This window comes from Chelonoidis abingdonii, chromosome 5 (genome assembly GCF_003597395.2).
Source record: "Chelonoidis abingdonii isolate Lonesome George chromosome 5, CheloAbing_2.0, whole genome shotgun sequence".
Lineage (NCBI taxonomy): Eukaryota > Metazoa > Chordata > Testudines > Testudinidae > Chelonoidis > Chelonoidis abingdonii.
In genome coordinates, this window is record NC_133773.1 from 66,283,797 (window position 1) to 66,296,740 (window position 12,944).

A 12,944-nucleotide genomic window follows, 5' to 3' on the forward strand; every position below is an offset into this window, starting at 1 on the left:
TAGGAATTGTATATATTTATGTTTTTGAAAAAACTCTCTTCTGCATCTGTTGTAGAAATTTTCACCCTTCTGTGAGAGAATTCCACTCTCTCCTTCTAGGTCACCACTTCTATATTACCTCTGTTTTTATAATACTTTACGTTCAGATGAGAAAATATACCCAATCCCACATTGTTCTGCTGTCTGCAGCAGTGCCAGTAACTACGTGCACCTGCTCTTTACCTTTAGAGCATTTATAAATGCTACAGGTGATCCTCACTCCTGTGGCAGGCTAGTGTTGTGACAAGAAGTGTTTTGAGTACAGTATTATCCTTATTTTACAGATGGGGGGGAACCTTTCAACTGAATCCCGAAGTATGTCACATTTTCATCAATACTTTTTTAGTAACTGCTGAAGTGCTTTGTTGTCAAGGATAGTCTTACCGAAAGAATGCCCTGTACTCAAAATTGACCAAGTCGTTAGTTAGTACCAATTACATCAGGGGTCAGCAGCCTTTCAGAAGTGGTGTGCTGAGTCTCCATTTATTCACTCTAATTTAAGGTTTCACATGCCAGTAATATATTTTAATGTTTTTTAGAAAGTATCTCTCTGTCTATATTATGTAACTAAACTATTGTCATATGTGAAGTAAACAAGGTTTTCAAAATGTTTAAGAAGCTTCATTTAAAATTAAATTAAAATACAGAGATTACGCCACCAGCCCGCTGCCAGCCTGGGGTTCCGTTCACCTAGGGCGGCAGCAGGCTGAGTGGGACCAGCAGCCAGAACCCCAGACCAGCAGTGGGGTGAGCAGGGCTGGCACCCCAGACCACCAGTGGGCTGAGCTGCTCAGCTCACTGCCGGTCTGAGGTTCCGGCCCTGCCCACATAGAGTGGGTACCTACCTTCCCCCTGGTTCGAGCCCATTCTCTTTCCCTCTCTCTCTCTCTCTCTCTCTCTGCACTGAGCTGAGGATGGGATTGCACTGAGCACTGGGCTGGGGGTCAGGAGCAGGCTGGGGGTTGGGGTGTAGGGTATGGCCAGGAGCTAGAATGAGGGAAGGGTCTCAGGGTTGGGTTTGGAATGCTTACCTGCGCAGCTCCCATTTGGTGTGAGAGGTGCAGATGGGAATGGGGGGACAGTGAAGGAGCTCCCATTTGGTGCTGTGTGGGGGTGCAAGAGTCGGCTGAGGGGTGTGAGGAGGGTGCAGGAGTCAGGGAAGAGGACTAGGGGCATGTGAGGGGGATGCAAGAGTCAGGGTATAGGATGTGGCGGGGCTGGGTATGTGTGGGAGAGCTGGAGTCAGGGCTGGGGTAGTGGGGGGTGCAGGGGTCAGGGCAGAGGGCTGGGTGTGTGTGAGGGGGATGCAGGGATCAGGGCAGAGGCTTGGGGGTGTGAGGAGGGTAGGGCGGGGAGCGGAGTGGGAGTTGGGACTCCTGGGCTCCTGGAAGGGGCTGGTGTCTGACGCGTGGGTGAGAAGTTCTGGGAGCTATAACTCTGGATTCCTAGGTTTCCAGGTGGGCTGTAGTTGTTTGAGGGGGTGGGAGGTAGACGGAGACTAGAGCTCCGGACTCCTGGGTTCTGTCCCTAATGCCGGAGGGCTGAGCGGGGCCGGTGGCCGGGACCCCGGCAGGCAGCAGCGTGCCATTAAAAATCGGCTCACGTGCTGTCTTTGGCATGCATGCCATAGGCTTCCAACCGCTGAATTACATTAAACTTTGGATATAGGAAAGCTATGCTATAGATGATACTTGTATCAACTGTGTTTTTCATTAGCTGTCAAATGCTCTTGGATTTTAAAGCAATGAATGCTTCACAGTTCTGATTTGCTGATTATCACTTATGATATCATTGTAAAATTTCTCTTCCTTTCTTTCTATCTTTTAAATCTAGTTCATATGCACCACTGTCAGAGAACAGAGGCCTGTATGCTGGAGCAACTGTGCTTTCTTCTCCCAGTACAGAAGAGCTTTCACAGGATCAGGGGGATCGCACTTCACTTGATGCCGCAGACAGTGGCCGTGGCAGCTGGACTTCTTGCTCAAGCGGTTCTCATGACAACATACAGACAATACAACACCAGAGAAGCTGGGAGACTCTTCCTTTTGGACATGTTCATTTCGATAGTTCAGGCGATGGGGCAGGATTATGGGCCTCAGGCAGTCATATGGACCAGATGATGTTCCCCGATCATGGCACAAAATATGGCAGGCAGAGTCAAGGTAGGGAGGGCCTTGATCAAGCACAGTCCAGAGCAAGCTGGGCATCCTCAACAGGCTACTGGGGAGAGGACTCAGAAGGTGATACAGGTACCATAAAGCGGCGGGGTGGGAAGGATGTTTCAATTGAAGCTGAAACCAGTAGCATAACATCTGTAACAGCAGAGGAGTCAAAGCCAGCTCCCATGTCCTCTCATATAACTGTATCATCAAGTAGTGCAAAGGGGCTTATTGGTAAGTTATATTTTGTTTACCGTGAAGTATCCTGTTCATTTACATATAGATGTGAATTTACTATATAAGTATTTTGCTTTAATCTGATTTGTTTTTAAAGCAAAAAGCACAGTCAATTTGTAGTTTCTCTCAAATTTTGCCCTTCAATTGTGTGTGCTGCTGCTGAGAAAAACATCACTTTGTAATATAGATACTCATTCCTGAGTTATGTGGCCTCTTGTACTTCCTTCCCAAGTGCCATAAAATCAATACTTCAACTCAACTGTTGGTGGTTGGTATTTTGAGATGCTAATGTGTTTAGGTCACCACTTTCAAGCTTGGGTGACTGAAGTAAGACACTGAAGTCTGTATGCAGGGATCTCATTAAATGTGACCTGACTCTCACTGTTCTACTCTACAAGTCCTTGTGACTTCAGTGGTAGTTGTGGATGTTCATCACCTCTGAAAATTGGGTCACTCTTAGTGCCTAAATACAGATTTAGATGTCTAACTTCAGATACCCTCGTTTGAAGATGTCTGCCTTGGTGCCTAGGAAATCAAGGACCTGGAACACTAGGACAGACCTTTTGCTAAAGGAAGTGAGGTTACTTTTTAAATTATTTTTTTCTGGGTTGAATTTTCATCCAGATATTTACCCCTTTACCTGTGCAAGATGGATTTGGCCAATCTGAGGCCACTGTTTTCTGTAACCATTTTATTCCCTCAAACCTCTCCCCCGTTTCAGTCTATCCTCATCCTGAAGGAACATATGGCACTGTGTGAGAACTATCTGGTCTGCCAACATGACAGTGTAGTTAGGGCGTAATGGTAAACATCATTTCCATTCAGAAACAAACTATATTGCTTAGCAATGGGCCCAGCCCCCAAAGTTTCATCTGCAGATCTGAATTTTCTCAAAGGATGAAGGAGAACAGATGTTTTGATTGAGGCCTATCTCTAATATTACTCACATCATGTAGTTTCCATTAGCATGTGGAATGACAGGCTTGACAAATGTGCTTCCAGGCTCTGCTCTTGAGCAAGGCAGCAAACATCCACCATGCCACTAGGAGGCTTATGTCTAAAAAAAATATAGTTTATAACGATTTCAGAAATATAAGAGAAGCCTGAAAGTTCCAGTCATTTCATTTCCATCCAATTGAGCATCAATGGATGCTTGCTTCTGCATTATTATTATCCTTGCACAGCTCTTCCCCACAGAAGCAGCATAATGCATCTTCCAATGGACATATCTATTTAACTCTATATTGGTCCTATGCAACTGATGAAGTACTGTGATCGGGAATAGGAGCACTGATATAATCCTTGGGTGGAAGAAGTGAGTGGCGTCAAAGCGAAAGAAAACAAGGAGATAAATGGGGGTAGAGTGAAGTGAGAACATCCTGCTAGTGTGGTGGCAGCACATCAGAGTTGATTTGAGTGACTAACAGGGAAGTGAGGAAAGAGGTGAAGAGAAAACAAAATGGTTTATATTTTCAAGAATGAGAAAAAAGAAGAGAAGAAGGGAAGGGAAGAGACAAACACATGAAATTGAAAGTAGGAATACGCGCAGAAAATTGATAACAGAAGCCAGAGGAGAGAGTAGCGAATAGTTTAATGTTGGTAGAGAGAAAGTTATATTTGAGATTTTCGGATAGCAATCTGTTTCGGAAACCCTTAAACCTCTTTAAAATTTCTTCCACACTCCCTCCGCCTAGATTGCATTTGGAAAAGAGCCACTGTTCAAACACAGTGCCACTGTTCAATACAGTTGGCCTTATATTAGAGATTAGTGCCTGTGGTAGAACCATTTTTCTTCCTATTTATAATATTGTTAGGTCCCATCAGCACAAGTTACATTAATAGATTCTTTATTTAACATGGTGAATTTCACACTATATAATTCTGAGGGAGCTTTTTCCATGAGATTCAGCACCTTCTCAACTACAGAAAGAAAGAAACAGTCTTTATGCATCGTCCTTTCAAATAAATAGGAAGGTTTAACAGATCTGTTCTGTCGCACTAGATGAATGCATTGGCTACATGTTTATTAATATTTCTATGTTCAGTGTCAACACCGTAATTTAAAAGATCATAATTAAGAGTCAAAGTGACCACTTTAGTGCCCTTGTGAAATCTTTCTAAATGTAGACTCAAAAACACCATACTGTAGTAGTTCATACTCTGCTGCTGGTCCTCTCTGCCAGAGGACTAAAAGTTCTTTTTCAGTATATGTGCATTTTGTTTATCCTCTGTGTTGACAATTTGACCACTCCTGTACAAACATGTGATGCTGTCCTTTCCCAAAGGAGTTAAACTATTTACAGACGTTAGGAAGTTGACCAATAGTATCTGGGATCAACACTGCAAACAATAATTAGTCATCATTTTTTGAAAATTTAATGGTAGAAGTGTGTTTTAGGGAGGAATTTGAAGGATAGAATTAATACAGTAAATGACACAAAATCAGTGGAAGACCCTGAATGAGAAATGCAGATTTTTCCCATTGTTGATTTTTCTTGTCCCATGTCATGACTGATTAGAAAGGATTTTCTTGAGATCTTAATTAATATGCACCTAATGAAAACTGTTACTCTAAAGAGATTTTAAGACTCTCCAAACTCTGACTAGAGTTTTCATATCTATAGGTGTTTTAACCTCTGAAATTTTTTTCAGTTTCTTAATTTCCCAGTTTTTAAACTACTTGTCACAGTATTTGATTTGCATTTCTAACACCTGTGGGGAAGGTATGGAAACTTCTGCGGCCTGAAAGACATGTTAATAAGAAGCTAGCATAAAACTGAATAAGCAGAGGGAATTTTACCAAACTCAAGAACTTTGGTTCACAACTGAATATCTGCCATTGCTCCTTCATCTGGGAAGTCCACATATTTTTTTAATGAGATGATGGGACTTGAGTTGTTTGAATTTGTGAGTGCTACCTTTTTTTCTTGACTGACGGTATTTTAAAGCTTCAGAGTATAGTATATTAGGTCCTGACTTGCAGAGACCTATGTGCTTTATTTCATGTGCTGTGACTTCAATGGGTAATTGTATTGACTTACATAAGTTCTTGCAGATTCGGGGTTTTAGTGGAGACGTCACTTAATTTGCGTAATTCTACTGCGTGTACAGTTTAATGGACAGTAAGATATTTTGTCCTGTACTAAAAGAGGCTTAGCCAAGTATAACCATTGCCTGCATGTTGAAAACACAGTCATGCTGTCTATACTGTGTTTTACCAAAAGTGTTTCTTACATGATTTCTGTTTTTAAGGTGATAATGTTGATACTTGTATAATATTTAAATCTTAACCTGTTGTATTTGGATCAGATCTCAATTTGGTTGAGATATTTCTTTCTTTCTCATTGCTCAAATTATGTTTTGAACATATTTTCCCAAGTTACTGTCTCTTATGGTAGTGTATTATTTTTCTGCAGCACGAAAAGAAGGTCGATATCGAGAACCACCTCCAACTCCCCCTGGTTATGTAGGAATACCTATTGCAGACTTTGCGGAAGGAGTTTCCCATCCAACTAGAAAACCTCCGGATTACAACATAGCACTTCAGAGGTCTAGGATGGTAGCACGGACATGTGAGACCCATGGGACTTCAACTTTGCAGCAGCAATCACAAGGTCACTCAGCTGGCAGGCCTGTGAACAAACCTCAGTGGCACAAACCAAATGAGTCAGACCCACATCTTGCTCTCTATCAGTCTCAAGGGTTTTCCACAGAGGAGGATGGTAAATTTCTAATGTTTTCAAAACATTAATTAAGGGCTAGATTTAAACAGTCCATGAGCATTTTCTCATGCATTGGAAATTCTGGCTCTAAATGTAATTGTTTTTCCACCTATCATTTTTTTTAGGGTTTTTTTTTTTACCTTTTTGTTTCTAACTTTACTGTTTTATGCCAGAGAGTCTAATTTATTTTAAAAATGTTGAGTTAGAAGTTTTGTGCAGTCTTTATTCAGTTGAGCTCTGCAGCTGAGGATACCAAGGAAATCTTTCAAGCATCATTAATTTTTTTTATTTATTTATTTTTTACAAATTTTCATGTGATTGTGAAAGATTTATGAATTTACCCATAGACGTTTTGACATTTCCACCAGTGAACACTGTTATAAGCCACGTAGGCCTCAGAAGTTTTAATTTAAATAAAAGCATTTGAAAATGAAGTGGTTTGTGGACAACTACAACCAGGGCCAACCGCAAGATACCTCACTAAGCTATTAGAGATTTAGTAGTCTCTGGTTGAATGTTGTGCTTTCCAGGAGGAGGAAAAGCCAAGCCCACACAGATATGATGCTTCTATGTCTTATTTCCTTTGGAAATACACTTCCGAAGAAATACACTCTTGATGATTCTATAGTTAAAGCTGGCTTGCTTCATTTAAAATAACAAAGCATGCTCTGAATTTATGATTTTGAGATTTTACCTTAAGGGAAAAGGGAGGGAAAAATAATTACCTGTAGCAAATAAATATTTGCTTAATTTTTACAGAGGAATGGAATATGTGTGAACAGAGCAAATTTATTTCATTCAATAGCAATCTAGTTTTAAACTGATTAAAATTTATTTTCCCCCCATCCTATTGTTTGCAGAAGATGAACAAGTCTCTGCCGTCTAAGAAATGGGGCTTTTCTGGATCCAGAGTGAGCCACCTTAAAGGAGAGCACAAGAAGACGTCCCTAGTATAGGAGCCTTGGAACTATAATTAAAGGATGGTAGACCTATTTGCCTCCTTCCCTGCCTTAAAGCAGCATGGGGCTTCTTCTCCCCCATTCCTCCCCCCTTTCCCTTTGCATGTGAAATACTGTGAAGAAATCGCCCTGGCACTTTTCAAACTGTGTTGCTTGAAATGCACAGTGCAGCAATCTCCAAGCTACCACTGTCTCTGTCTGCCACATCACACAGTATCATTCCAAATTCCAAGATCATCACATCAAGATGATTAACTCTGGCTGCATTTCCCAATGCCTGGAAGGGTTTTGAAATCTTCCTTTTAGATTTTAATCATAATCCTAGCACTTTATCTCATTGGGATAATGAGATATGCTAGTTGTCAAATGACATTGAGCCTTTAACGTACAAAGAGAAAAACACATTGAAATCCTTCAAGTATACCGTGCTTGTTTGCTTGTTTACAATGCCTTTGTTACAGTGCTGTATGTTGTTGTGTTCAGAAAGCAAATGTTACACCTGCATAATAATTACAGTATTATTTCAGACTTTTTAGTAGGGTTGCCAGCCTGGGCTCCTAAAAACAAAACTGATATGGCTGAGCAGGGCTGAATGGAAGGCAGGAAGGGTTTTGGGATACAGCCTTTCATTGACCACCTAGCTCCACTCTTAAAGTGCCCCACCCTGGAGTCTTAGAAAGTTTGTAAATCATAGGATAGTATTTTGAAATGGGTCTAGTACCAATGCAGTACTAAGTGCTTGCAACTATCTAATGGGGGAAAACAGGACAACTTGTATAGTTTGTACCATACAATTTGTATACCTGTGCCTTGTGGAATACAGGATGGCATAGTTTTTTTGTTTGTTTGTTTGTTTTTTTAAGTCCTATTCAAATGAGACAGATGGTAAACCCCACCTTTAAATTATATTTTTGTCTTACTACGGTTAGAAGGTTAGTTACTTTAAGAGAAAAATGAACTGGATAACATTGCAGTGAAGGCAATTTGGAATGTCACAGCTAATGTCAGCTGTTATTTCTGTTCTAATAATCTCTCTATTGACTTGGCATTAGGGAATAAACAAGCCTTTAAATTATGAAAAAACACATTTAGACACGCGAGCCTTTGCAATGCAGAAATAGTCACAACTGTTAATGGCTTTATGGAACACTGCATGTGTAGAAAAGGCCAATGTGTAGCAACCACCTGCTCACAGCTGCTATTAACCCTATAATGACTGAAATGATCCTTCCCCTCTATTTTTGTGTTGTTTTTGCACAGACTCCGGAAAAGTGAAGGCTGCCAATCCGAGTAGTACTCAAATGTGAGGAACTGCTGGTCTTGGTTTTTTTTTTTTCCATTGAACTCAGCTGATCATATTGATCAGTAGATAAACGTAAATAGCTTCAACTTTAAAGATCAAATTGCAGTGTTTTTTCACTGTATCAAACAATGTCAGTGCTTTATTTAATTATTCTCTCTCCTGTAATCATGGCTTTTGTCTATTTGCTTATATATCACATTGTCGATTATGAATTTGTAATTTTACATGTAATATGCATTATTTGCCAGTTTTATTATATAGGCTATTGACCTCATGTGCGTATAGAAAGACAGAAACCTAGCTCTATCACAAGTTGCACAAATATTATATAAGCATTAAGTAATTGTAGACCATAGGACTGCTAATCTCAGTTCACTCTGTGATGTCAAGTGCAGAATGTACAATTAACTGGTGATTTCCTCATACTTTTGATACTACTTGTACCTGTATGTCTTTTAGAAAGACATTGGTGGAGTCTGTATCCCTTTTGTATTTTTAATACAATAATTGTACATATTGGTTATATTTTTGTTGAAAATGGTAGAAATGTACTATGTTTATGCTTCTACATCCGATTTGTATGAAGCTGAAAAATAAATAAATATAACATTAATGCAGTCCATACTGATTCTTACACATTTTACAGGTTCATCATATTTGAGCAAATTCAATTTTGAAAATAATTTACTTTGCTGTACATGATTATTAAAGGAATACTATCAAGTAACAGGTACAAAATTGAAGTGGAGATTTTTTAAACCCACTGTGTTGTTGCCAATAAATTAGTAAGTCCATTACTAAACCAAAATGGCTAGCAGAGGCATCAGAGAGGCAAGGATTGTGCTGACATCATTTTTGTTGATACATAGACAAGCAAGGTAAATAAGGAGGGCCATGTTGGCTTGGGACTCCATAAGACTCGGAGGCAATGAATCCATATTTACAAAATGTGGGGTGAGGAGAAGTATGGAAAGATGTGTTACCTACTTAGAAACCTGAAACTATTGCATGTAATGAAAAGTACCTGAAAGTGTCCCTTTTAACAAAAGCCAGATGCTGTAATCTATATAATGTCACAAGTGTTTGTTCTTTTGTGGGCATTGTAAACTCGAGCTCCTTGTAATTGGGTACAGGAGACTGGTTTAAAACATCTTTTCTTAGCCTATCCATTGGTTATATTTGGCTTGTATTTAAAAAAAAGAATAAGTCAAGTATTATTTCCAAATGAAAGTTACTGCTTTAAAGAAAAGAGCACAAAATGGCTTGTTTGGATTTTCGCTATAACCTTTCATAATATAACCCTAAAAAACACCCCAGACTCAAGCTCAAATAATATGTATAGTACCTGTTTTAATAAAAGAACACTGGACATGTAAGAGTCAAGTGATCATTGCAGTTACTTTTCATCTCTGGAATATGTGCCACTTCAAGGCCCAGTAAATTTTAAATAGGATTGGATTTTTGGGGGGAGGTGATATTTTTGTTGTTTTTGCAGTAACTAATCCATGTTAATCTGTGGCTCATGCCTCTGGGTGAATTTCAACAAGTCAGATCAAGGCTATCACAGGGCTATCATTAACAGAAATGGAATAAACATTTCTTTTATATTGAATACTTTATAAATATTTCTCCTGCAAACAATGGTTCTTAGGGAATACTAATCATGACAGATTTTTTGATTGACTGATTTTCCCCCAGTTGGTGTGGTGATGTGTGTGATCAGCGGCGGCCCCAGGCACCAGTGCTCCAAGCACGTGCATGGGGCAGCAAGCTGGGGGGGCACCCTGCCAGTCCCTGCAAGGGTGGTAGTCAGGCAGCCTTTGGTGGCTTGCCTGCGGGAGGTTTGCCGGTCCCGCAGATTTGGCTGCAATTCAATGGCGGGTGTGCCAAAGCTGCAGGACAGGCGGACGTCCCACAGGCATGCCGCCAAATCCGTGGGACTGGGGACATCCCACAGGCAAGCCGCCAAAGGCTGCCTGACTGCTGTGCTTGGGGCAGCAAAAAAGCTAGAGCCGCCTCTGTGTGTGATTCACTTGCAAGTGAGTCATTTTGCTCCATGTTTGTTATACTGCTGTATTATACGGATCCACTGCCCTCTGTTTTATGCCTTCCCTTTCTTCTATTCGGTGGCTCTAGGACAACTGTTAGGAAGAAACCATCGCAAAAAAGTAATAGGTATTTAAATTTGACCCGCAACTATTGCTGAGTTCAGTAGGGATGGCTTTTGGTTATAGCAATCAAGAAATCAGTTGGCTCCAACAGAATCAGAAGCTCCGATGAACAGTGAATTCTTATAAAGGCGAGCTAATGATAAGATGAAGGTATTCTGTGGTATGTTTGTTTGCACAGAGCGTGGGTTGAAGTGGCAAGATAAACCATATTTCACTAGAGAAAAAATATTAGATTGTAAACTCTTTGAGGTAGGGGATATCTGTTGTATGTTTGTATGTATGCCTAGCACAGTAGGGCCCCAATTTTGATTTGGGGCTCCCAGGGGCTGCTACAATACAAATAAATATTCTTCTTCTTTGAATGTTGGTCCCTGTGTGTATTCCACATGTTGATATGCAGGTGCCTGAGTCTGGAGATGCTTAGCAAGCAACATCCACTCGCCCCTCCCATGTGCTCTTGTCCTTCTCATGCTCCAGATCAGGGGCATAAGAGGCGGTTCAGGCTGACCCCTCTCCAGTTCCTTCTTGCTGCCACGTGGTCTGAGTTGGAATCCTCTGGGTCCAGCTTCTTTCTTACCAGCCTGTAAATAGTTTTTAATATTTAGCATGGTTAGTTTTATATAGTATAGTTTAGTTTTTTCCTCAGCTGGGAGTCCCAGAGCCCTGGCATTCAAGAATTGTCTCTCTTGCCCTTGATCCTTCTCTGTGAGCGATGATCCCCGACTGTCTGGGTGGGCATGGGACACGTTGATCAGCAAAGTGCAGCATTTGCCACTCATTTCCCCCGCAAACACATGAAGCTCGTGAGCTTTAGTTGAAGAAACACCTTATGGAGAAGTGCACCTCTGAGCATGAGCTTGGAAGAGGAGCTAGAGCTGCCAAGCCCAAAGAATTGTGTTCCAGGGCTTTGCATGAGAGTAAGGGGCACTATTGTAGATACAAGGGCAGATCTTTTGGCTGAAATGCTTCATTGCTTTGTCTATGATGATCACTGTGGTAGCATCTGACAGTTCATTTAGTTCCTAGAAGTCTAAATAATAGTCTACAATAATGAGGTAGTGTTTTGTGGTTTGCTGCAGAAAGAACCATTTCTACTTTGCTGCAAGATCTGTTGGAGATGCCGTGCATTTTCATTGGCTATTCTTGCTGCTTGGCCTGCATTTCCCAGCATGTATCACAACTGCTCACCAGGTCTCAGATATCCCTGGCCAGTATATGGCATCTCTGGCTTTCTGGAGACATGCTTCCATTTCATAATGGCTCTAATGTATTCTTGAGAGTATTTCTGTTCTCGGTGATCTAGGTATTGTGATTCAACTTGCCTGTATATATTGATGCTATCTTGAATACTCAGCTCATCTGGATAGTTCCAATATTCTTGGAAGGCAAGTGGGGCTTCTCTGCTGGTGTTTCGCCATCCTGGCAGAATGATGGACACCTTCTGCTTTGAAACTGGAACATAATTGACTTAGCTCCTGCTTTTTATGTCTTCCTATGTTCGTGTTTATACCAGGTTGAGGCTCTCATATTTTTGTTCAGTTGCTATATTTTCATGCTGCAAGGCTGCTCTGAATAAGAAGTCAGCTATGTACATCTCAGTTCTTTTCTTGTAGTGTACATTTAAGTTGGATTGCAGTTTCAGAAGCATGTGCTGAAGGTATTTTGGAGCTGCTAGCAGTGATTTTAAAAAAAATATTTGGTTTTTATTTCCACCTTGAAGAAATCATAAACCACAGAAGGACACTATTGCAAGACATTCCTGTTCAGTTTGGGCATATCTTTTTGTCTCATTGGTGATAGTGATTTTAATGGGAAAGCTGCCAGCAGTCCCTTTTGTAGGAGTGATGCTGCAAGTCCCATCTCACTGACATCATATTATATGGTTGTCCCTTCGTTTACATCATATTTCAGGATGGAATAGCTGGTTAGCAGCTTTTTGATATGTAAGATAGGTGCATCAGGTTGAGGTAACCAGTGTCCGTGCGGTATGTTTGTTCAGTAGTCACTTTTGGGGTTCACGTTGATCAGCGCCTTGGGAGAAATTTTCTCAAATAGTTTACAAATCTTAATTGTGTCTGAACTAATTTAACCTCTTTAGGTGTAGGTATCTGTTGTGTTGTTTGATTATTCTTTTACTGCAGGTTGGATCCCCAAAGGCATTCTCAACCATCTGTATCTACTTGGTGATCTCCAAAATGTGGTCAATTATATCAATGATGAGCATGATCCTGGCTTTCATTTAAGATCTCACATGCCATTCTTTGGTGAACCGGAATCTTACCAGGATCAGGCATTGCTTTCCTTATCCAGTAGCACTTGCAATATATGTCTTTGGCATCAAGTACTGAGAATTC

At 40.7% G+C, this 12,944-nt stretch overlaps 1 protein-coding gene across 8 annotated transcripts in view; it reads left to right on the plus strand.

The window, feature by feature from the left end:
• RAPGEF2 (Rap guanine nucleotide exchange factor 2) overlaps positions 1-8,986 on the plus strand; it is a 324,533-nt gene extending 315,547 nt beyond the window's left edge. For 6 of the 8 annotated variants that reach the window (XM_032803442.2, XM_032803444.2, XM_032803443.2 and 3 more), the window contains 3 exons: positions 1,873-2,432; positions 5,852-6,157; positions 7,018-8,986. In XM_032803442.2, coding sequence (XP_032659333.1) covers positions 1,873-2,432; positions 5,852-6,157; positions 7,018-7,043 — 892 coding nt within the window. In that variant the 3' untranslated portion in view covers positions 7,044-8,986. The remainder of the gene's footprint in view (positions 1-1,872; positions 2,433-5,851; positions 6,158-7,017) is intronic. The other 2 variants (XM_032803445.2, XM_032803447.2) reach the window with 2 other exon arrangements.
• The last annotated feature ends 3,958 nt before the right edge of the window (positions 8,987-12,944 follow it).